This window comes from Filicampus tigris, chromosome 8 (genome assembly GCF_054856515.1).
Source record: "Filicampus tigris isolate MCC_2025a chromosome 8, RoL_Ftig_1.0, whole genome shotgun sequence".
Lineage (NCBI taxonomy): Eukaryota > Metazoa > Chordata > Actinopteri > Syngnathiformes > Syngnathidae > Filicampus > Filicampus tigris.
In genome coordinates, this window is record NC_141224.1 from 19869609 (window position 1) to 19894198 (window position 24590).

Below are 24590 nucleotides of genomic sequence, written 5' to 3' on the forward strand. Positions count from 1 at the left end.
TGGTCACCCGCAACGGAAAGATTACATCAATATTTAGTGGATCCTCCTTTTGCAAAAACAACAGCCTCTAAACGCTGCCTTACAGCTTCCAATTAGGGTCTGGTTTCTGGTTGAAGCTTGGACCATTCTTCTGTACTAAACATCTGCAGTTCAGTCAGGTTTGATGGTTTCCAAGCATGGACATTCCACTTATGTCAAACCACATATTTTCAATCATATTTAAGTCTGGGGACTGAGATGTCCATTCCAAATCATTGTACTTGTTCTTCTGCATGAATGCTTTCGTAGAATTTGCTCAGTGTTCAGGGTCATTGTGTTGTTGAAGTATCCAGCCCCTGCACAACTTCAACTGTCACTGATTCGTAAACATTTTTCTTAAGGATCTGCTGATACTGACTGGAATCCGTGCAACTTTCAAGTTCAACAAGATTGCCAGTACCTGCACTGGCCACACAACACCAAAGCATGATAGAACGGCCACAAAATTTTACTGTGGGTAGCAAGTGTTTATCTTGGAATGCTGTGTTCTTCACCCGCCATGTATACCGCCCCTTATGTCCAAATAACTCCATTTTAGTTTAATCAGTCCACAGCACCACCTTATTTCAAAATGAAGCTGGGCTTTAGTATACCTCAAGAGCCTGTTTGTGGCATGTGCGCAGAAAAGGGTGCTTCTGCATTACTCTCTCATACAGCATCTCCTTGTGCAAAGTGCGCTCAATAGTTGAACAATGCACAGTGACACCATTGGCAGCAAGATCATGTTGTAGGTCTTTGAAGCTTGGACTGTTCTCACCATCCTTCGGCTCTGCCTATCTGACATTTTTCTTGGCCTGCCACGTCAGGCCTTAACTAGAACAGTGACTGTGGTCTTCCATTTCCTCACAGTGGAAACAGACTGCTGAAAGCTGAGGTAGCTTTTTGTACCCTTCCCCTAAACCATGAAGTTGAAAAATCTTGTTTATTAGACAACTGCCGCATGAATTCGCATGAGCTACGCATTTTGCTGTTGGAGACAGGTCTGCAACACATGCCACGCACACATCAGGAATTGTTGCTGCTCTGATCGGTCGATTATGTCACATGTTGCGAAGACAGTTTCCCATAGGGGAGAGGATGCACAATGCAGCTCGTTGCTGCTGCAAAGAAAACTAGTTTGGCAGCGGCATGGGTGTTATGTCACGTACGTGTGTGTAAAGAAGCTACTCACCCACGTTCCCCCTTAGCCGCCACCTTCCAGATCGTTTTCGCAATAAAATTAAATACATCGTCTAGTCATCTCGGTCCTTTTATGGTTGTAGCAGGCACGATTTCCATTGTTGTCGCTGTCTTTTTGAAGCGACGCCCCCCCCCCCCCCCAACTTGGAACGTAACTGTTTCAAAACAACTTGTGTCTGGGAGTATAGTCAAGCTGCGCGCAGCACTCAAGGATGACGCCGGCACATCAAAGTGGAGTTCATGCACTTCTAGCGTCTTCCCTACTTCCGGAAATACGCCGAAGCAAACTTGCTGTGTAGTGGTTTGCTGGTATGCTTTTATTTTGAAGGAGGGGAAGTGTGGAAAATAAATAACTTGTTGACTGCGACTTCATGTTGTCTGTTGGACCCAAATAATTATACAATATGACAAAACCAACCCCGGGGGTCGCAATGGAAGTACTAGTGGCGTGTTTGAAGCGTGCCCACAGCGGGTTTGAATAGTAAATTAGCCAGCTAATCATCTTTAAATAAACCTCTGCCATTGGCATCTCTCCCGCGGTGGCGTCATGCATGTTTTTTTTTGGGGGGGGTGATCATTTTTATGAATAAGGGCGGGGCGGGGTCGAGGCCGGAGGGGTAGAGGTCAAGGGTGGAGTGTTGCGGCCGGACCGGCAAAAAAGGGTCAAGTGCCCATCTCTGGTCAATGACCTTACCAAACATATAATTATGTTCCAATAATTAGTGCTGAAGGTATTCAAATTAAAACAAGGGCCAAATTTATGCACTTTCTGTAAATCCTATAAACATAATTTCACTTCTCAAATATCACTGTATCAGTCCACTATATGATATACAATATTTTACTGAAATTGCTGATCCGAAAAACCATTGATTTATAAAGGAAACTCTTGAAAACGATCAGGGGTGCCCAAACTTTTTCATACAAGGATATATGCTGTAAAAACCGGAAGGGATCCAAAGTCTCAGTACAACAGACAAGTTCATAAACCAGATGGACAGAGTCTGCTGAAATCTCACAGACCATGAAAATACAGAATAGACATGTTCAAGCACTACTGAATCAAAATGTCCAAATTAACATGACTTTTTTCACTCAATGATGCTCACTGTGCAGCTGACAAAACAAAAGGCCAGTTCAGTATAATGCTGACATGCTGAGTAACCTCATAGTCACCAAAACATTTTTTTACATCTACATTTCTAATGACTAGCTCCTTCACTTAGTTTAATCAATGGAATTACAAGACAGTATCAAAAGCATGTTTCAAAATTAATTCACAAAGCATGACATGAGATTAAGCTGCTTCTAGGGTCACTTTTCCATGACCTAAAGACTGTAAAATGTTGTTCTTGTTTTTTCAGTCAGGATTTAAGACAAGTCCATTCAGTTGACCGCAGGTCCGAGTTCTTTACTTTAAAAGTTGTTGCATAATCAGGACGTCAAGTCTTTTGCATACGTTTGACTGCAAAGCGGACTCATGTCTCCCTTCTTGCCTTCTTCTTCTTTGACAGCTTGGCGGCCTGGCTTTCCTCAGGTTTTTCTATTTAAAAAAAAAAAAAAAAGTTTAGTTTTTCCCTCATCTTAAAAGGGTCCTTCCATCCTAATCTAATGTTTGCCCGTTTTATGCATAGCATGTCAGAAGGAGTCTGTAGTTTAAATTTTTCCACATTTTGTTTACAGCCTCATTGCAAAATAGAATGAATTTATTTTTTCTTCAAAATTCTATACACAATACCCTATTAACTCATTCACTGCCATTGAGAATTTACTTGTCTTTTCAGTTCAGCCATTCAATCCCAGGAACTATGTAAAAAAAAAAGAAAAAAAAAAAAAGAACTAAAAAACTAAGTATTGACATTTTTTATTTATTAAAAAATCTTCGAAACTAAGAAATCACATGTAAATGAGTATTCACAGCCTTTGCCATCAAACTCAAAATTGAGCTCAGGCGCATGTTACCACTGATCATCCTTGAGAGGTTCCTACAGCTTAACTGGAGTCCACCTGTGGTAAATTCAGTTGATTGAACAGTGCATGTCAAAGCACAAACCAAGAATGATGTTGAAGGAATTGTCTGTAGACCTCCGAGAAAGGATTGTCTGGAAGAACAAATCTGGGGAAGGGTACACAAAAATGTCTGCTGTTTTGAAGGTTACAATGAGCACAACGGTCTCCATCCGTGATTGGAAGAAGTTCTGAAACTGTAGTAGTCTTCCAAGAGCTGGTTGTCCCCCTAAACCGAGCAAATCGGGAGAAGTCAGGGAGGTGACCAAGAACCTGACGGTCACTCTGTCAGTGCTCCAGCGGTCTTCTGTGAAGAGAGAACCTTCCAGATGGACAACCATCTCTGCAACACACCACACTAATGAGGCCTGTATGGTAGTGGCCAGAGAAAAGCCGCTCCTTAGTAAACAGCACACGGCAGCCCACCTGGAGTTCGCCAGAAGTCACTTGAAGGACTCTCAGACCACGAGAAGGAAAATTCTCTGGTCTGATGAGACAAAGATTGAAATCGCTTGGGTGAATCCTGGGCGTCATGTTTGGAGGAAACTAGGCACCGCTCATCACTTGACCATTGTCACTAATCAGGATTAAGGGACAGATGAATGCAGCAATATGCAGACACCCTGGATAAAAAACGGTGAATATCCTTGAGTGACCCAGACAGAGCCCAGACTTTAATCCGATCGACCATCTCTGGAGATATCTGAAAGTGGTTGTGCACAGATGCTCCCCATTCAACTTGATGGAGCTTCAGCGGCGCCGCAAAGAAGATTGGACAAAACTGCCCAAAGATAGGTGTGCCAAACTTGTGGCATCATATTCAAAAGGTCTTGAGGCTGTAATTACTGCCAAAGGTGCAGCTACAAAGCATTGCGCAAAGGCTGTGAATACCTAAGTATATGTGATGTCCAGAGCTCGGCATTTTACCCTTTTCTGCCGGTCCGTTCTCCGCGACCCTTATTCACAAAAATGATCGTCCTTTTCAAGCGCTTCCATCCTTGCATTCCATCAGTCCGCAACCCCCCACCCCCCCAAAAAAAACAACCTCCGTTGCACTCAAACATTATTTAACGATCATTAACTGGCTAATTTCCTGTGCACATCCACTTAACAGCTGGGAGTATCGTGAATGGAATGAATTGTTTACAACTGTTTAACCAAGATAGCATTTAACTGCAACATAAGACCGTCGTGATGTGATGATGCCAACTGGAGCAAGTCAGGGGACATCAGGACAATAATTAAGATTGAGTAATAACGCAATACTATTGTGTTTTATTGCAAAACGTTTGCGTTTTGACGCAAGACGTTTTCATTTATTAATAAAATAATTATTGCAAAATAACAACACGTTAGTATAAGAGGAAACAAAGATTTCCACTTCCGGGTTTAAATGTATACGCTGGTAGAGATTTTTACAGGCTAAAGATGTCCTACACAAGGCCATACTTCACATGCAAAGGGATAAGGTACTAAATCCTAACAGTTAACAAAACATAATTGCTATCCCGGATTACACACACAAGACAGGCTGGGCGTGTTTTCAGTATAGTAGAGTCAGTGGCGTCCTGACGCCTGTGGCATAATCCATGGTATTATATACATGTGTTGAACCACTAGAGGGCAGAATATTCATTTGCAATGTGACTCCTGGGAATCACATGAAAAGCATTGTGCAGGCATTTAATGAAGGCAGCTCACTAGAAGAGAACATGCAGTGGTCTTACTTTTTAAAAGAACCCAACACAACACATTCAGTCGGTACTTGATCCAGTGAGGGACGAATAGACGGACGAAAACCCACTTACGTCCATGCTTAGTCCGCCCTTTTTTAAAAAAAATTCGCAGCCGTCCACAAAATGGCCGTCCGACTGGACCATTCCACCAATGGATTGCCCAGTTCTGGTGATGTCTTAGTTTTTATTTTTAAAAGATTTGGAGAGAAAAAAAATAACATACTTCTCTAGAATTTTAAGGAAAAAAATTATCATTCCATTTTGAGGAGGCTATAACATAAAATGTGGAAAAGGTGAAACGCAGTGAATACATCCGGATGCACCGCATGTGGTTTGGTGATTGTGTGCTTTGGTGATTGTGAGCAATAGCCTTTGCAAGGTAAAAGTCTGCAAAAGCACTTGGATCTGTATTTGACGGTGCTGTAATGTAGGATCGTGACTGATTATTCAATTTCGTGGTCGCTACATGCCCACTCAACTCTGGAAAAATGACTGATGGCATTGTCTAACACGACACATCATCTGCTAATCTTGGAGTTCTTGGAGAATCTTGTTTAAATTTATTTTGGGAGGAACTCCAAAGCATTTTGGGACTGCAATTGTGCTGTTTGGCAGATTTAGTGGAGGATGGCTTTGTCAAAATAAGCTTTCTCACATACAATAACCTTAGAACCACCTGGGGAACGTGACTCCATTCTCTCGGCTCAGTTCCGATACACCTCCATGGTGATGCTGTATGACCTCGCAGCCACAAGAGGGGCCTGATCAATGCGTGTGTGTGTGTCGCTTCAAGCCCGAATATGTAGTTGTAGCATGTGTGAAAGCTTACATTGATGAAGCCATCCTTCACAAAATGTGCTGAACACAGCACAGTTCCGGCCCACAGAATTTCAACAGAGCCAACAAAGAGAGACTGTGGCTACAAGATGCCCAGATATTGGGAGCTAACCAATTAGAGCAAAGCTCTTATCCATATCAGATTAAAGAAAACAAAGACTCAATTGCGGCAAAACTTACATGTTGAATATTTTCAAATGACAAAATCGACTGTTCAAAATCAGTTATTTCTGACCAACGAAAATAGCTTGGAAAAACGGCATCCAGCTCATTTTAAACCCAAATTATCTTGCAAATGAGAAACAAGTCAAAAATACCACTCCCTCCAAAAAAACAAAAACATACGCATCTTTAAATATGTTACCATTTTTTTTGTCATCAGTAGGAAAGGATTTGAGGGACATTTTTTCAACCTACTGTATATATTTTTTTTAAAAATGGTCTCATACTCTTCAGCACTCTAACAGGCAACAATGAAATCAGAATGAAATCAAAGAAATCTTAAAAATCATTTCCGAAAAACGACAATGTTACGAACAGTTGTGGGTAAATGGGAAGTGGTCAGGCGACTGTACTCACGTTGCTGAGTTGGAGCAGGAACCTTAATGTGAGCAGTAGCGTGTCCTTCAGCTTGCTTCAGTGGCACTTGTGTGGCAAGAGGTTTCTGAGATGTGCTGTTCTTCACTGGTGCCCCCGATTGCACCTAGTGAGAGACGGCATATCAATATTCATTACAAAGTTGAGCTTCAAAGATTAAACAAGGACTTATTATTCTTTAACAAGACAAAACATGGAAGTTCTGTGTATACTACGTGTCAAGTGATATGATTAAATATCTCAGTGCCACCAACCACAACAGCAGCAACAGAATGCTCCTGAGCGGGTGGCTGCTGCTTCGGCTTCTTCTTCTTCTTCTTCTCCTCCTTTAATAGTGATGTCGGTTCTACCTTCTTCTCTGGTACTTCACCCTAAGCAGGAGATTGTGCAGGCACAGTTACAATTAAGGTGTTTAGTGAGCTTGGCATGAAAATGTGAGCTGCTGAAATCTACCCCTGAAAACAAAACTACAAAGTCGAACACGATCTGTTCAGTGATGCTGGTCGACTTCCAAGCTGTTCCATTTTCAAAACAAAAGTTCCCATGATAATGACAAACAAAAGCCTCAATCTACCACAACAATAAAAACCTTCAAAAGTATAGGCAATGTTCTACAAATAACATTTTAACATGTCCAAAGTAGGAAGACAAGCACACTATAAATAAATGAAAAATAAAATAAAGCAAACAGGCTTGTTCAAAAATGTTATTTAAAAAAAAAAACAAAAAAAAAACAGTGAGTGTGATACAAAAGAATTCAAGCAAAACTGCACAACTTGAGATGCATTTTAAAAATATTGCTGGAATTAAAACATGTAGTTTACAGTATATTACTTCAGGATCTGCTTGCTATGAATGTGTGGATATAATTTGGCATTCAATGAATTGCTCAAAGCAAAGAAGCAAATCTCTTCTCAGTTTTATGGCTTGATGACCTGGCAAAAAAATATGAAAAATACAAAGGAAAAGCAAAATAACTGTGGCGGTAGTGTGAGCATTTCACCAAATTTGCTGATAGCTTACAAGTTTTGTTTGACACTTGAGGTACAGTATATTTTTATAGAACATTTTGTTTGAACTCCAAACTGTAAGGGCATCCCACTATATATGGCATAGTGACATTTGCATAAGGCTTGTGTGAAAACAACATTCATTGATATCCACTCACATCTATCATTATTTAAAAGCATAAGTGGGAAACATTTTTATTGGCAGTTACCTGGCCTGTTCCTCCTTCCTCAGCTGCCTTTTTCTTTTTCTTCCTCTTCTTATTTTTAGCACCTCCATCAGCAGCAGTCTCTCCATTGTCTTTTTCATCTTCGTCCTCCTCCTCCTGACAAAAACATGTACATATGAAGAGGCTTCACTTCAAACATGACACAATCTCATGTGTAAATTGAGTACACCAAGAAGAAACTGCCATAGGATAAATACATTGCTTTGGAGGACAGTGTCCATTCAGTGGCTTTCCAATCAAAATGTTTTAAATGTGTGACCATGCTTGATATATGACACGCACACAAACATTAAAAAAACATAAAAGCCGCAGTCTGTGGAATTTGGGGATTACAGGCTAAAACCTAGCAACGAAAATTCAGGAATCTGGGATGCTATGAAAATGGAAGGACGGGACTGGTTGTTCCAAAAGTGACCAATTCCCACCCCAAGACATTGAGTGACAAACCCTTGAGCAAAGCATGAAAGATTCCCCCTTGAGAATCGGTGAGTATATAAAGTATTTAAAATGTTATTATTTGACTTATTTCAGATAAGTTAGGCAATTATATAAACCTGTCATACTGCAGAAAAAGAACTTCAAGCATATTTTTATTATTGTACTTTTACCACAGCATAGCAACAGCTGCACAATAGGTCCAAAGGGAGCTAAAAAGAAAAAAAAAAAGAAAAAGAAAGGCCCCAACATGATTGCGCCATCTGCTGGTCAAATTCAAGACAATTTAGCAGGTAAGATTTTCAATGACACCAATGTATAAATATATTTGGGTCATCAATTTTTTATCGTAAAAAATAGTGACACACATAACAGATTCCTCAAGTGTTGCAGCAATACAGAACCCTTCAAAAGTAATGGGACGGCAAGGTCAATTCCTCAGTTTTTGTTGCATACAAAAGACATTTGGGTTCCCGATCAAAAGCTGAATGAGAACAATTTTTCAGAATTCTAACTTTTATTTTAGACCTACAATTTCGATACCGCGATATTTTTGCTCGGTTATCAGACCGTCAGAATCTGATATCATCCCATGCTTAGTCTACTTAAACCGTTTTCACTCACCCACTTGGCAGAGAGAAGCAGAGGAAGGAAAAATATCTTTCCAGGACATTTTACTCATTTTGCAGGTTTTCCAGGATGTGTGGGAACCTTGTTGAGATGTTAAGTTTGGATTGACAGAGACTTAAGGTTTTATTATCGTGGTTGTAGGTTTGCAGTGGTGTTATACCAAACTGCATTTTAGAAAGGTGCACCTAGAATTTTGCACATCCTATGTCGTAGTGCAACTAAAATATCATCATATGAAGGCCATGTTAAATTAATATCAGTAAAAATCAATAGCAAGCACTTATCTTTAAACAGGCTGACATTTTGAATCACTTCTTGAATTAGATGCTTTTTATGAAGTGAGGCAGGTGCTTTCAGACAGAAAATGAGGGCAGCTACCTGGGGTCCAAAGACCTCAGGAACCATCTATAATCGGTTTTGTTGCTTTCAGTGGCTGCAGGGCTCACATAGATGTTACTTACAGCAGCTCCACTCAGTAGATTAGGTTTAGAGGGCTGATTTCGAGGCTGGTCGTGAACAGTGGGCTGAGGTGTGGGATCCTCAAAGTTGCCCCAAACTTCAGAGGGGGCATTCCAGTCAGAGCCGGGATCTGTTGAACCGCCATCTGAGTTGGGAGTGGAAAAAACAATAGGAGTAAATACGAGGCAGAGAGAGTACATGGTTAACATTGGGGTGGGGGTGAGGGCATATCGGGAACAAAATTCTTACTGAATCCGGACCACTCATCATCTACTTTGGGCTGACTGAGCCATAATGCATTATCCACCAGCTGCGGATCTAAACACACAAAACATCATAAATTTCATGTTTTTCCCTCCAATGGTGAGAGAAACACAAATGCACAGCACTTACCAGGTTTGCCAACACCCAGTTTGGTAAAGGAAACTAGATCAGCTGGAACCCTATCAATCACAGTCCATGAATCTAGGAGGGGGAAAAAACATGCTTTTTATATGAATGCTGATAAATACCCGAAGCTACATATGATCAAAATAGTAAAGTGGGCAGATGAGGACTGCCTTGTTTGCATTGCTTCTTCTAATGTGAGACTGACCTCATTTCTAAACTTGGAAAGGACCAGATGATTATATCATGTCTACATACAGAGCCTGATAAGAGAACAATGATGTGCTTTTTCACAAGGCAGTGGAAAAACTGCTGAAGTTCAACATTAATTCAATCAGTTGGAGGGAGCATTTAGGCCTAATTCTGGCTGGTCACCACGTTAATGACAGATGACAACGAGCGAGCAACAAGTTTGCCATTTCAGTCAGTGACATGACAGCAAGCCCTTATCATTCAGAGGGCTCAGCTCACTTGTGAAGTGTAACAGACACCCTCTGAAACACTAGCTGAGCTGCAGTCACACTATGAAGTCTCAGTTGCGCATTGACTATTTCTTCACATGATACAGTGAGGATTTTATCATACTTTGCCCCTTATAAAGCAAAGCATCATTCACATCATCTGTTGCAGTTACCTGTGACATAGGCTAAATTCAGACTACAGGCAAATGCGACCCATTTTTTTTCCCCACACGTGACCTGTATCTGATTTTTTTTTTTTAATACAATTCTGAACAGCTCAATTACATTTTTTTTTTTTAATCCAACCTGGGTCACTTTCATATGTGGTCATAGATTGGATACATATCTGATGTTTTGCAATCCTTCTGAACAGTATCAATTATCAATTACATAAAGTCAGGTACATGCCACCTGCATGTACCTGACTTTATGTAATTGATAAGCAACAAACGTAACCATTCTGCATAACAGGAGAAAGAATAACAGCAGTCATGGTGGACGATAGAGAAGAAAATAAGCAGCATAAGGAAGCAAGGTTTCCCCAACTGACTGCCGGTGGCCAGAAGGTGGTGGTAAAGTACCAAAAGTATTTGGTAAACACCAAAAGGAAGAGATTGGAGAGGAATGTGAAAAAGGGATGTTAGTAGTAGACTAGTAGTAGTAACGCATTAACACCAGTGGCCACCTTTCTACTGTGCTAAAGAAGCTGCTGGTAATGCAGCAAAAGTATTTACCAACCGCCAAACGAAAGCAGAAGAAATGGAAACAGAAGATGCAGTAGTCAGGACAATAAATGTACGACGTATTGCTAGTTTAGCATGCATAGTGAAATTTTGGTCGGATTCACCGACGGAAGCCCGTTTAAAAATAGAGGCGGACCGGCCTATAGACGGTTACTTCTTTTTTCCCCCCCTGGTAAAAAAGGCGAATGACGGACGACTGAAGGGTACCCACGCTGCAGGCGGATGACGAATAACGGACGCTCAATTTTGAGTAAAATACCCAGCTCTGCAAGTTAGGCTCGCTACGGCGAACGTGCCATGCATACAGGTACTTTGTGTACTGCAAAGACCAAGATTCCTTGTGTATAGAACAAGAGCATGCGCAGAACACAAATCAATGCCCCATTCGAAGGACGTAACCTAATCGTATTTACATGACCCAATAGAAAATGGGTAATCCAAGGGTCTTATAACATATCATCACTGTCCTGTAAAAACACTTATATCCATTTTTTACTATTTTATTTTTACATGAATGGTGTTTCCGCATTACAGACATCGCATTAACGTGAATTTTTTTTTTTGAAGTCCAGAATTGGACGTGTTTTTCATAGGACAGCGACGATATTCAGGTTTTTGCATGTGTTTAATGGCCTTTAATAAAACAATACTGCCAATATTTGGGTTTTTAAAGTGTTGACTGCATGTAAACAGTCATAGATAGAGAAGGCAAAGTAGAAGAAAGCGAAAGGTCACGGCGATATAACAGCCTAGCTGATTATGTGTGCCAAAGAGGCCTAATCTAACATTCCTTCTGTTCACTGTTTCTTTTAATGCAACGTAACATCTTGTATGGTATCCATGAGTACAAAGAAAAGCGCCTTCAAATGAAATTATTGATACCGGATAATTGACGTTTACTATTATTTTGAAGCAAGGCAAACTACTTCAGAACACTTTTCTCTTGTTTATTTGACATTTGGCCTGCTAGTTCCCTTTTTCGATTAGTTAACAAAATTCAGCTAAAAATATCCACAAGTAAGCTCATATGGCACAAAAATCAAAGGTTCTAATTAGTGTGTGTTAATGGGTCAATGAAAGGCATTAACTTTGTGCACTTTGTAGGTTGTCACGTTTTGAAGTTGAGTGAAGTTGACGTGCATTAGTTTCGGCGGGTGCTGCCACATCAAATATGGCAGATACGCTCACGACCAGAGAAGTGCTCTGCGCAGACTCTAATACTCTATAGTGGTCTATGCTAGCAACATACCGGTGTCTATGTATACTTGTCAAGTCATGAGGTCTAAGTCAAGTCAGGTCACTTAGATACCAAGTCCAAAATCAAGCTAAGTAGTTCCCATGTTTTTTGGCAAGCAAGTCGCAAGTCCTAAAAATAGCTACTCGAGTCTGACTGGAGTTAAGTCATATGACTGGAGTTCCCCATTTCTGCCGACAAGTGGACAACTTACAATGTTTTAAACTGTGTCACTTGTCCTAAAAAAAAAAAAAAAAAAAAAAAAACTTGACTATAATTGATTATTCATATGAGCAAGTCATTTACTCTTGTCATCTTTCTTTTTAATGAATTTAATTGTTATGGAGAATTTTAGAGGTGTTTGAAGTGCTCATTTTAAGAAAATTCCACCAAGATCGAGCGCAGTTTGTACCTGGGATGGATTACAGTACGGCAATTCTATTTTCAATATTTCTTTAGAAAAAAATTTATGATTCTCCATTTTACCATCAATGTCAGTCTTCCACAGTGGTGGTGGCTCTCTCGTGGCAATCCACGGGCCTTGAGTCTTTGGAGCAACAGTGTGAGGAACCTTGACCGCTTGATTGTCAGCCACACCTGCCGCTACTAATGGTGCCTCACTGGTGTTAACTGATAGCAACAAAGAAACATGTGATCGCCAGCCAAGATACACACACACACATCAAATTAATGACGCAACACAGAGTAGACTTGATAAAAAAGCTTGAACCTTGTATGAGACACCAGTGTTAAGATGCATTCCACTGATAATTACCATGAGATACAGCAGCATTAATCTTTTCTGCTGTCACTTTTGATGACTCTCCTGGGAGGAAAGAATTGAGTAAGGTCAAAAATGCAAGGTACACTTTCATAAATTTGTGTCAATTAAAAGAGAACATTTAGGTAAACGTGTCAACGGCAACTAGAACAACTGTTACAACAATGGGGAGACTAGGGTTGGTATCAAGTCTCGAGCATGGATTGGAACTAACACTTCGACTCTCCCAGAATCATTTGCATTCTAAAATTCAGGTTTCACCGCCGACCCGAAGAATTGCTTCGAAGAGGAATCGGTGATGATGGCAAGTGCGGTTTAACTTTGTCGCCTCGGTGCAACACAAGCAATATCATTATTTTGTGCAAAGGAGGTCGCACGACATATAGTAGTGAATGGAGTGCCCCATGTTTCATGAGGGTTATCATATAGTTCTGCTCCGTTTCTGTATAGGCTACACCAGATTAAATGAGCCCATCAGTGGGAGCAGCTTGTGTACACCTATTTACACTCATGTAAATGATGTACACTGTTTAGGTTTTCAAAAATAAAGCTCTCTAGTGAAAGAAAATTTAACAAATTTAAAGTTCATGTTTGATATGAATACTGGTTAAAAAAACAAACTGTTGGAAAATCATAGCAAAGTTCATAAAACGAAAAGGTATATTGAATTAAAAATTGTAGACAAATTCAATCAATTTCATCCAAAAACAACTGGTTAGCTTTTTCATTTAAATCAGGGGTACACAAACTTTTTCTTCCAACGGCCACTTTGACATTAAAAAAAAAAGAGATTTTTTTTAACAAACTAAACCAAGCCATCAGTGTGGGTAACAATATGCAAAGCGACAATGTGTACGCAGAGCTAGGCATGGCCTAACCGCCACAGAGTTCCCGTCTGCATATTTATAAACGACCCATGTGATCCGAGTCAGCCAAACGCCGTCGAGAATGGACTTAACCTGTACCACGTAACATGCAGGTGCCGCACTCCTGACATGCCGGCGAGCAAGGAAGAAAAATTAAACGGTGTACATTGCACAGACCCAATGTGCCCCGTATTGTTATTTCAGCGATTACCACGCTGTGCGTGTCAGTTGCTTTAGTTTGATATTTTTTCTTTGTTTGGCGGCATGTTTGCTCGTGCGTGTAACGTGAAGATTATGTTCTCTACGCCGATTGGCTGTTGCTGACGAGGGACGGAGCGGGACCACGTGGGTCGTTTAAATATGCAGACGGGAACTCGTGGCGGTTAGGCGATGCCCAGCTCTGTGTGTATGTTTATGTATACTTTAGGTAGCTGGGGTTTTTTTTATTTTTTTTTTTACTTTAATCAAAAAGTCAACGATTTTTCAGGATTTTGGGGTGGCCCTACCGAATGTTGTGTTTGGTTGTAAAAGCCAGGGTAGACAAAACTGCTTTTCTCCAGCCACACTACGCAGTGCACACAAACGACATGGTCTCTGTCAACTTATTTTTATTATTAATCTATGCAAGGTTGTAGTTTGTAAATTAAACTAGGCAATGATTTTTTTACCCTGCCTCCTAAGTGAAACAGAATCTAGAATCGTTTGGAACCGCAATTGAACTGAGAACCGAGAATTTGGAACAGCAATCGTTCGAATTCAAATGATGCCCAACCCTAGTGGAGATAGACATTTCCAAATGCCATCGTTGTGACAATAAGATTAGTAAGGTGTGGAAGCATGGTCCGTTGACCCCTGTCATGGACAAACTTAAGACTATGAACTTTGTGAAAGAAGTGCAGCCTTGATGGAAGTCCAAACCTTTTTTCTTTTTCTGGTTGGCAGGTGGAGTAGCAGCTGAGGCCTTGCGCTGCTCTGGAGTAGCACTCACGGGAGTGCCGCCGCCGCCGCCACCAGGACTGGCAGAGCCATCACTGGAACTCTTGTCCTTCTTGCGTTGTTCACGCTTTTCCTTGTTGCTGACCTTAGTCTCCCATGTGCCTAAATGTGGAATTAGTTGCACAAATAAATAAATGCATACACATTAACTCATTCACTGCCAGACATTTTCAGACCCTCTTTAACCCTAATGTTTGAACAAAGTCTAAAGAAATATAAAGAAATTCCTGGGATTGAATGGATGGAGTGTGAAAAGACAAGTAAATTTGTCAATGGCAATGAATGGCAGGATGACGAAACAGACTGCTTGGACAATTCCTTCCACTCAATAACACCTGCATGTATACATGCATTACACCGTGAGTACACAAAAGGTATGTGCCAACCAGATTAACCAGACTACATGCGCACATGTATGCAATGTTTCTGTTATGAGTGACTTATGAATGCACATGCCTAGTCCAACACCACAGTGTCACCCTCCTTCCAAACAATTCTGCCTTCACCAAGTATTTGGTTGTGCATCTCTACAAAATAGTATAAAATACAATCAATAATAAACGCAGCGATAACGTGACTGATGAGTGCCTCAATTTATGAGGTTTTTCAGAGCCATAATTTGATGAACGAGAGAGCATCATGTGCTGCTTGAGCCAAGTGGGGGGTGGGGGCGGGGCGTGGTGGGGGGCAGGAGACTCACAGTCGCCATGGCATTTTCAGCCATTTATTGAATGTCATTCAGGTGTCAAAAGTAACTGATTAATTTACAACTAATTGACTATCAAATTAATCGACAACTACCTGCTGTTACTTTATTTAATATTCAAGTAATAATTTAGAGCCATTGTTTAACTTAAAATTGTCCAAATCCTGATTTCAGCATCAATAGTATTTATTCAGATTTCTGTAGTCCTTCATGAAAGCAGAGTGTTTATCTTTTGTGTTTAATTAAACACAACACGTTTGCAAACATCTGCTTTTATTTTGGAAAACATTGACCGAACCAGTAATGGAATCAATTTCAAAAAGCTTGGTGAGTAAGAGTACAACAACAATCCCTCTCATGTGACATTGCTTAATTGTTTTTTTGTAATCACTAAATAATACCAAATAAATAACAAAAATTGTTTAATAAACAGCAATCGGGAAAAAATTGTTGTGTAATACACTTTAATCCAAATAAGATTTTATGATTGACTAATCGATAGAAAATCAATTCTAAAAGAAAAAATTGATAGTGACAACCCTAGTATACAGTCAAACACAAATACAAAACGAAACCTTAGAAGCAGCTAGAGTATGCCAAAGGTCACACCCAGAAGTTCATAGAAACTAACCGACCATGTTACGAATATACGACCCATTTAAAAGCACCCAGCTCAGGCAGACATAGACAGTTGTGGGGCTGGAACAGATTTTAAGGGCAATACTGATTTGATGTACGAGTAAATTGAGTTATGGGGTCAGTCACAGAACAAAATAAATTACCAATGTATTGCTGTTTCGAATGTATTGCTCATGAAGATAAAGGTAAAGTAGCCAAAATATTAGCTGTATAAACAATACTATACCACAGAAAACTAACAGATCAACTGATACCTCCTGATGGCTTAAATCACTATGATATGCATATTAATGTGTCCATTTAAAACAAACAATACACCCACTCAGTCTAATCGCAAATCAACAAATATTTTTTTAATACAAATATGACATTTTACCTTCCTCTGGCTCCTTTCCGACAGCTGTCACAGTTTCCTTCACTGCCTGTTTGGCTTTCTTCTTGGACTTCTTTGTCTAGAAGATGTCAATTAAGTCATTATTAAAAGAAGACATTTTTTGTAATTTTGTAGGAAAATCCTCTTTCACACACTGGGCAGCAAGCACTTAGGATTTCATCAGCAAGCAGCCAATCAAATAAGCACACTCAAGTTCAGTCTATTTATAAGTGAAACTACATACACAGTATGTCCCCCTTTTAATAATTCCCAAAATGTAAATCCATCCACACTATAAACTACATACACTGATTCTGAACACCTACAGCAATTGACTGTTTGTTACTTCATGCTATCATGGAGGAAGTATGGAATGAATTGCTTTGATTTAAGATGGTCGTCAATCCCGTGAGGGTTTACAGCATCTGTAGGTTACAGTTAACACTGAAACCCAACACCGGCAGCTGCTGGAGCTACATCATTGAAGGGTGACACTGATAGAGCACCCACCCCAAAAACTTTTCTTTTCACAGGATCAATACAATGCATTCAACTGCCACACATATGCACAAGCTAAAGACATTGAATACCTTAGCTCAAACAAACACTTATTTTACAGCTCCGACCATTATCAATTGTGATGCTTGTGCTCCTCAATAGTGATTCTGGTTTGCCTTGCTGTGGAACAACTTCTAGAAACGCTTCTCAGTATAATTAGTATTGCTGATGAATACCTCTGACAGTGTAAAATGAATTATATCTGTAATTGTGCAGTGTGTACTTATATATATATATATATATATATATATATATATATACACACACACACACACACACACACATACATACACACACGTGTCTATTTTAGCCTGACTTTTGAGCGTGATGTGCGATCAAACTAGCAGATTTAGGTAACCTATATGTTTTGGGTCGGCATATTACCTCAACAGCTTTTTCACTCTTGGTTTGTGGAGGAGGTGGCTGTTGATGTGGCACTCTGTCCTCATTAAGTATGGCGTCTTCTTCCAGTCCGTCCTCAGTGATAGCTCTGCCATTTGGCTGGGCTTTCTGGACACACAATTAAGAACGACACAATACGTTTCGCCAAATATACAATAAAATTAAGACAGTGTGAGTTTTTAAAGGGGCATTGGGTGGGTCCGGTCGAAATCTGATCCGCAGCGTTAGCTTAGGAGCTAATGTGGATGAGGGTACAATTGTCAAAATGGGAAGAGTTGTTCTATTTACGTGCCTTTTCCGCCCGTTTCTTCCTCTTCTTCGGCTCCTCTGATTTGACTTGTTTAGTGGCACTTCGTTTCACCTCGACGGTGTCCTCGACAACGGTGATCGCAGGCCGTTTCTTGAAGAGAGCCTGGCACATCGAGGCCCAAATTACGAGCACCAGCACGAAGCCGGTGCACACCGCAACGAGGATCACCCATGGCGGAATGAGCTCGGGCTTGATCGCCAGATCCACGCCGAGCTGGGCTCGCAAAAACTCCTGGCCTTTGGACAACAATTCATTCACGCGAGATGCAAGAAGATCGGCCTGCTGAGAGGCCGCATCCCTCCACTGTTCCATGTTTATTGCTAATAAAGCTTCTCAACGATTCACAATTAAAGCCACCTCTTTGAGCCGACCTAGCCTACAGTGCTAGCTAAAAATAGCGGAGGGACGACTTGGACATGATGAAAAACAATAAATGCATCACCTCTTTCCACTAACTACATCGGCTTAACTCGATGGGTAGCCAAACTAGCTAGCTAGCTAACTAGCTAGCCTAGCTGAATCGACAGATCTTTCCAAAACCTAAATGAGCTTCGTAGGCCGTAAAGAAACGGATAGCATTGTATGACTGCCCACAATGTGTCTAGTGTGAGCGCAAGCAAGCCACATTCACCTCATATGGCTTCGACTGGAGGAGGAGGAACGATGCCTTCTCAAAATTGTGCTGCATTCAGGTCTCACCGGAATTTAGACAATCCCAACGTCATACAGCGTAGACAAAAAAACGTCATACTGCTTAACACGTTTCCAAGGTGTGACGCTAAGAGAAACGGCGAAGAAAACAGATCCTTTTTTACAGAGGCAGGATGTTAATGAAGTTGAAATTAAACGCGAGCATGGAAAAAATGTTTAAACTCTTATTTCCACACGATTTTGCTGCACACAGTATCTGAGGGCCTATCTTGATATTTTTTTCAGAAAACATGATCTTGTCACTTTAAATCAAACATTCTAAATTTGATGTTTTTATTCCGAGATTTTGCTTGATTATATCCTGCAACGTTTGTACGTGTTGGAGGGCAAAATTTCGTACCTTCCTGGATGGTATCCTGGGATAGTCTAATAACTGCAATGTGTGAGATTGATTACTTTTTATTTTAATGTCGATCTATAGTCAGAGGTAAATTCATTGTAGACGTTAAGGGCTTCTATTTTGAAATGCTACATCCGTTCTTAAAGAGACGTTCTGAGCGCTATCATGGGATAGTATCTAACACAAGTAGAAATGTTAAGTGATAACGGGACTATGGACATTTCCGAGTTTACGTCAAAATGACATCACAAGTCAAGATGGCGTTCAAGTCGGTGAAAACACACTCTCCACTTGTTGAAAAGCATTGAACTTCAGGTTGTTGTCATTTGATTTGTGAGGATTATTTTTGTTTAAAAATAATGAAATGTGTGACTACTATAACAAGCATGCAGAGGCAAAAGTGTGATTTTTGTTATCACACTCGAGAACGAGTCTTACCACTGAAGTGCTCATCATAAAGCACTGCGGTCTTGGGTAGCTTCCAATCGGAACCGTCCAATCCCACTCTCCCCACGCCTTTTACCCACTTTCTCCGACATTCATGGTCCACACAGTAATATGGAATGAGAATTTAGTTTCCGTCATGTTATGGTTGGGATATCCAACTGCAAAACAACTTCTAGGCATGAAATTTACGTAAAATGCCCAGGTCTGCACTTTAATAGGAAGCTCTTATGGACAGTGAATATAAAAAGTCCAGATAAACCTATCAACGGCTGACCTTTCATGAAAGGAGAACATCATTTCAAACACGTTTTTCACCATTAACATGACCTACAAGTGTACCAACTCAATTGGGGAGGTTAGTTATAAAAGGGTGTGCACACTTGTGCTACATCTCAGCTGACTATTTTTACTTCTCATAGATTTTTTTAAAATCAAATGAGGCAGGTTAGCATATATTCCAACACCACGCATTTGTTATTATTAAACCTATTATTAAATATTAAAGTAGCCTAATTGTTTTAGAAGCACATGCTTTCAGCTATTGCAATTCTAATTACTGTCATGGTCTACTTGGCTTACGTATTCCTTACTTTTTTGTGTCTTCTATTCGCGTGTGCAATGTCGGGCGCCTTTGACCTTAAAACTCATGTGGAATACAGCCCAGCTACGCCACTGCATTGCACATGTACTTAGTGTCCAAGTCTGATGCAATCCATAACGATTTTCCAAACTTAGGTTTGGATGCAATGTAATGCAGAAAAGGACATCAGACCTTTGTTGGAAATAACTGTTTGTCCACCATTACATGTTGCCCTGGGTTGTACAACAGTACACACTTCTGAACAAACCACCCCAAATGTCTGAAACGGCAGCAAATATTTCCATCTGCAAATATTCTAAATGAGTGTCCTTGACATCAAAGCATGAAATAGCGCATCAAGTCTTGATATCGGTCTCGGGGTGATTTCAGGAATGCAGCATTTTGACCAGCAGTCACACATGGCACTGGTTCTGCCAATCGCTCCTCTGAAGAATAAAACAGTGCTGAATGACATCAGCCCGCAGACACACTCCAGTCAGGGTTTGTTCTGCAGTCTCTAATGGTTATCATCATGCTGATGTCAACTACTAGACAGAGGAAGCTTTGCTAACATCTTACAAGCATGCAACATTTACATACGTTTGGGGCTAGTATGATTAGAGCTAGTGATGATCACCCTATTGACTACTAGACCTCTGAATTGCAAATTACAGTCAATTGTCAAACTACTGATCCAATAATTTTACCAATAAATGGTGCTAGTGAACTGTGACACTCTTGCTTTTTGTGAGAAATCGCGCAATCTAAGGTTAGCCTGCTTGCTCTTGGCACACTTGTGTTCTCCCCATGTATTTCAGCAGGAAATATGCAAACTCAGCAATTTTAATGATGAATTATGGACATTGTAATTAAAATGAAAATCAATATAACCCCAGATCAGAGAGCGAAAATTAATTTACTTTCTAAAAAAAAAAAAACTCTTCACACGCAGGTGAGGCCCAGCCACCCCTGAGTTATCTAAATTGCTAGGTGCAGAAAGAAAGAATGTGCAACTTTTTGCATCCAAGTTTATTTTGAAATTCCCTACTCCCCCTGTACAAGAAGAAAAAAAAGATTTTCCAGAAAGGCAGCAGTGAACTATCAGTGATAGTACTTTTCTTGGGAAGGAAACTTATAATCACAGTGTCTTCTTTTAAATACCTCTACTGCCGTCATCTTTGGCTGGGTTTCGGCAGACAGCTTTCTGTCAGACCAAATTCCCGGGAAGCAAACAAATAAGCTAATAGAGTTGAGCTGTGGGCTTTACATTTTACAGTGCCAATGCAGGAATGTTCTGGACTGTATACATCTTTTTCATTTAATTTCAACACAAAGGGAAAAAAACAATAAAAATTGAAATAAAAATAAACAGTTTGTGTTCACAACACAAATATTGTCTGGGGAGATAGCGACAGTATGTCGAATTTTAATAAAATTGTATAGACAAAAAAAATAAATCTACAAAATGGAGCTAAGTAAATATTACACAACAGTAAACATTTTTTTTTTTTAACCCTTTTCTGTTTAACCTCTAAACGAAACCAAAGTTCTTGGTCTTAATGGCTAACAGAAGCTTCTGTTTGAGTATCTGTTTTGAAGAATAGAGTGGCACATAGAGGCGCGAGATGCACGTATTGGCTGTGGGGAGGTGCTGGTCATCTGGAGGCCGGATGGTAATGGAGGGCATTGGCTGAAAGCCCTCTTCGCTGGCTGGCAGGGATGGACTGGAGGTCCAGAAGTATACCTGATGATGGGAAAATTAATTAGTCTAACCATTCAGGAAAACCTGTGTCATACACTTCCATTCAGCATTATTTCAACTGATTTTTGCCATTAGGGCAGGTTAACACATGGAGATTTATGAATAAGATCTTACCAGATCTTGCCTCTCAGTCATGCTCATCTTCTCGACTATCGACCAAAACCAGCGCTTAAACTGCAGTAATTTGTCTGCATTCTCCCCTGTTGCACAAACAAGTCTTGGTTTGGTATTATCAGTGTACATGCAAAAATTGTTTTCAGTTAACAAAGATACAGTAACTGACAGATGATTGCAAGATCCAGACAGAGCAGACATACCAGACTCGTCATTGAAGGAGGTGAAGCTAATGAGCATCTGCACGTTGACCTCTCCGCAACCATTGACAAGCAACCGGAAGTCCTCAGCAGTCAGATCTTCCAGGGCGTTCTTAGGAAGTACATCTAGCAAACCCTTCCTCATTGCCTTTAGATGGACAGTAGGTTTGTGACTATTGGTGTAAATTAACATAAGTCTTTCCAAACCAGACACATTTACTCTATTGTATATAATGACAAACTTTAAAGTTTGGTAGAATGTTTGATAACTATGGATGGTGTATAACCAAGTAAAAGGACTCACATGGAGCGGTTGTTCAGCCACGACCAGCATTCTGTGCTCAGCATACTTCCGCACATACTCGTACACATTGAGGGGAGTTACTGGCATGTTGACTCCACCAGAGAGAAGCTCAACCTAGACCAGGAGGAACACAATTTCAATAAGGTCTAATAGTAAGAATAATATTAAGATTGATGTGAGTGCGAATGGCTGTTTGTCTGTGTGCCCTGCAATTGGCTGGCAACCAGTTCAGGGTGTACCCTGACTACTACCCAAAGACAGCTGGTAATAGGCTCAGGCACGCCCGCGACCCTCGTGAGAATAAGCCTCTTGGATAATGGATGGATAGAATATTAAGGTTTAGTAAGTGTCTGATAGCCACAGTTAGCTGGAAGCATTTGTGGAGTTTGATTAACTTGCATTGGCTGTAGGGGGCTCAGTGTTGTGGAGAGCTCAGTAGTTGAAGTGTATGTCAACAGGACAGTTGCCAAATTAAGTCGAACTATAACTGGAGTTAATATTCAAGCTAACAGTAAGAAATAAAACAGCTTGAAGCGAGCATGCTAGGCACTTATTTAGAAAAGTGTACAAGTGAGACTTCCATTTGCTCCCTCAAAATGATGATATACAGAAGTCTTGACAGCTAGTGTGAGAACAGGTGTTCATAAGGAAACCTTTGAAAATGTGTTTTAACGAGCTGGGAATTCCGTCTATGTGACGGACCGGTCCGTCTATCCGTGAGTGATGGACGCCCGTTTTGCTGACGGTTGACAAATGACGGGAAATATGGGGCAAGTGACAGTTTAGTCGGAATTGCAAACGAAAGCCTGTTTGAAATTAGAGGCGGACCGGCCTATAGGCGGGTGCTATTTTTTCCCTCCGGAAAAAAAGGCGAACGGCGCAGACGGACGACGAATAATGGCTGCTGAATTTCTTTTGTAAAATGCCCAGCTGTGATTATTATTATTTTAATATGTGTTCCCCATGTTGCATATTTTCACCAATCCAAATTCACCCTGAAAAAAACCCCAACCCTCAAACACATGGAACCCTGTCTAATAAGCTACTGCTGCTAGCAACTACCTCGGGTGAACATGTTCTTAGGTGAAAGAATACTAATGACGTCATTACCTGTCCGGCTCCTTCCTCTTTGCAAAGGTCAATGGCAAAGGCCAAATCCATTGCAGCAAATACGGCTTCCGCTTCACCGGCCAGTGAATGTCGGATAAGCTGCCTCAGACTCTCGTACATGACCGGGTCAAAGAACGCAAAATCATGCCAGTTGACCTGCAGTGAATGACAGAGTAGCTATTGTTAGTATAATCAATTTCACGTGACAAATCGTATTTGAGAAGTAGAGGGGTTTGGCCTACCTTTCTTCCAAGCAAGACCTTGATTACATGTCTATTCAACGTTATTGGACAGAGTTCATTCTGAAGGAGACACAACCCCAATATCCTATAATGAAAATGACGATCATGTTAAAAAATAAATAAATAAAAATCACTCAAGAATTTTACTGAAGTAAAGGATGCAGACAAACATCTCAATCTTTGACCAGCAGGAATTCACAACAGGAACCGAAGTCGACCGCAAATAGCAAATTAATAGTATAAACCATAACTATACTACAACTTATGATCTCAAAACACCAATAGCATTTTACATTCTTACTAACATCTTTAAACATTACTGCACCCTTAAAAATAAAGCACAATATATAAATTACAGCTCAGCACGCAGGTACAAAACCTACAGTACCTGTACTTATAGTACATCAACAAGAATCAGTGGTGGGGTGGAGTATAGTGCAAAACAAACTTTTGAATGCACAGCAAAGTGCACGAGTTACTGTACATCAATGGTGCCGATGGTCCTGTGGTGGGAAATGGCGCTGCTTCATAGGCCGAGGTTGGTGAAATGTTTTGTAGGACTGTGTACAAATTGGCCGTGATTTGAATTAGGATTTTAGTGGGTGTGTTTTCTTCCACCTTCCATCTTGCGCTACAGAAGTTTGATTGAGTGGACATCTAGTTTGATATTTTTTGGGGCAACAGTCGCCCTTTGTTGTCTCAAATAAAAAGTTGCAAAACAACGACAAATATGTCCAAAGTAAACTGTATTTTGCCACAAAAAAAACCGAAATATATTTTTTCCTCAGTGAAAAAATAAAACAAACAAATCTGCTAATAGGGTGAATTCACGAATGGCAACCGTGAATATGTGAGAGTCCACTGTTGTTCATTACCTGCCGATGTTACGGAAGCAGTTGAGTCTGGCCTCAGTGTTCTTTCCGGGCCGAGGCGAGTAGAAGCCTCGTTTGCCAGGCTGGTAAAAGAGCGGAGCGTTGTCATCCCCATCGTCTGGGTCATCAAGCTCCATGTCCACCACACTACGTGTTGAACCATGGCGCTTTCGGTTCTCCTGTTGCTATACCATAACCAAGAGAAAAACAGGTTAATGGCAGAGCACTGGCCGTGTTAAGGAAAACAAAATCAGGTGATTTTAAGTCCAAAGCACAAAAAGAGCAGAATAAACACT

General features: G+C 40.5%; 2 protein-coding genes across 5 annotated transcripts in view; both read right to left on the reverse strand.

Moving 5' to 3' along the window:
* Positions 1–1952: 1952 nt before the first annotated feature.
* LOC147144012 (protein LYRIC-like) lies at positions 1953–18335 on the reverse strand. Of its 2 annotated transcripts, XM_086038292.1 has the most exons (13): positions 17595–18334; positions 17285–17410; positions 16346–16421; positions 14547–14726; positions 12757–12807; positions 12468–12611; positions 9550–9621; positions 9406–9474; positions 9159–9301; positions 7615–7728; positions 6650–6766; positions 6378–6501; positions 1953–2761 (listed from the first exon to the last, which is right to left on the reverse strand). In XM_086038292.1, exons 1-13 carry the CDS (start codon positions 17922–17924, stop codon positions 2697–2699), a joined length of 1611 nt encoding a protein of 536 aa, XP_085894418.1. In that variant the 5' UTR covers positions 17925–18334; the 3' UTR covers positions 1953–2696. The 2 variants fall into 2 exon arrangements, with proteins under 2 accessions (XP_085894418.1, XP_085894419.1); XM_086038293.1 differs by lacking the exon at positions 12468–12611 and having other exon boundaries at positions 17595–18335.
* A 2366-nt stretch (positions 18336–20701) lies between these two features.
* Positions 20702–24590, reverse strand: part of ubr5 (ubiquitin protein ligase E3 component n-recognin 5) — a 69669-nt gene continuing 65780 nt past the window's right edge. For all 3 annotated transcript variants that reach the window (XM_086037592.1, XM_086037593.1, XM_086037591.1), the window contains exons 52-58: positions 24298–24479; positions 23423–23507; positions 23181–23336; positions 22071–22184; positions 21770–21914; positions 21567–21652; positions 20702–21434 (exon numbers count right to left, since the gene is read on the reverse strand). In XM_086037592.1, the coding sequence (XP_085893718.1) occupies positions 21222–21434; positions 21567–21652; positions 21770–21914; positions 22071–22184; positions 23181–23336; positions 23423–23507; positions 24298–24479 (981 nt within the window). In that variant the 3' untranslated portion in view covers positions 20702–21221. The remainder of the gene's footprint in view (positions 21435–21566; positions 21653–21769; positions 21915–22070; positions 22185–23180; positions 23337–23422; positions 23508–24297; positions 24480–24590) is intronic.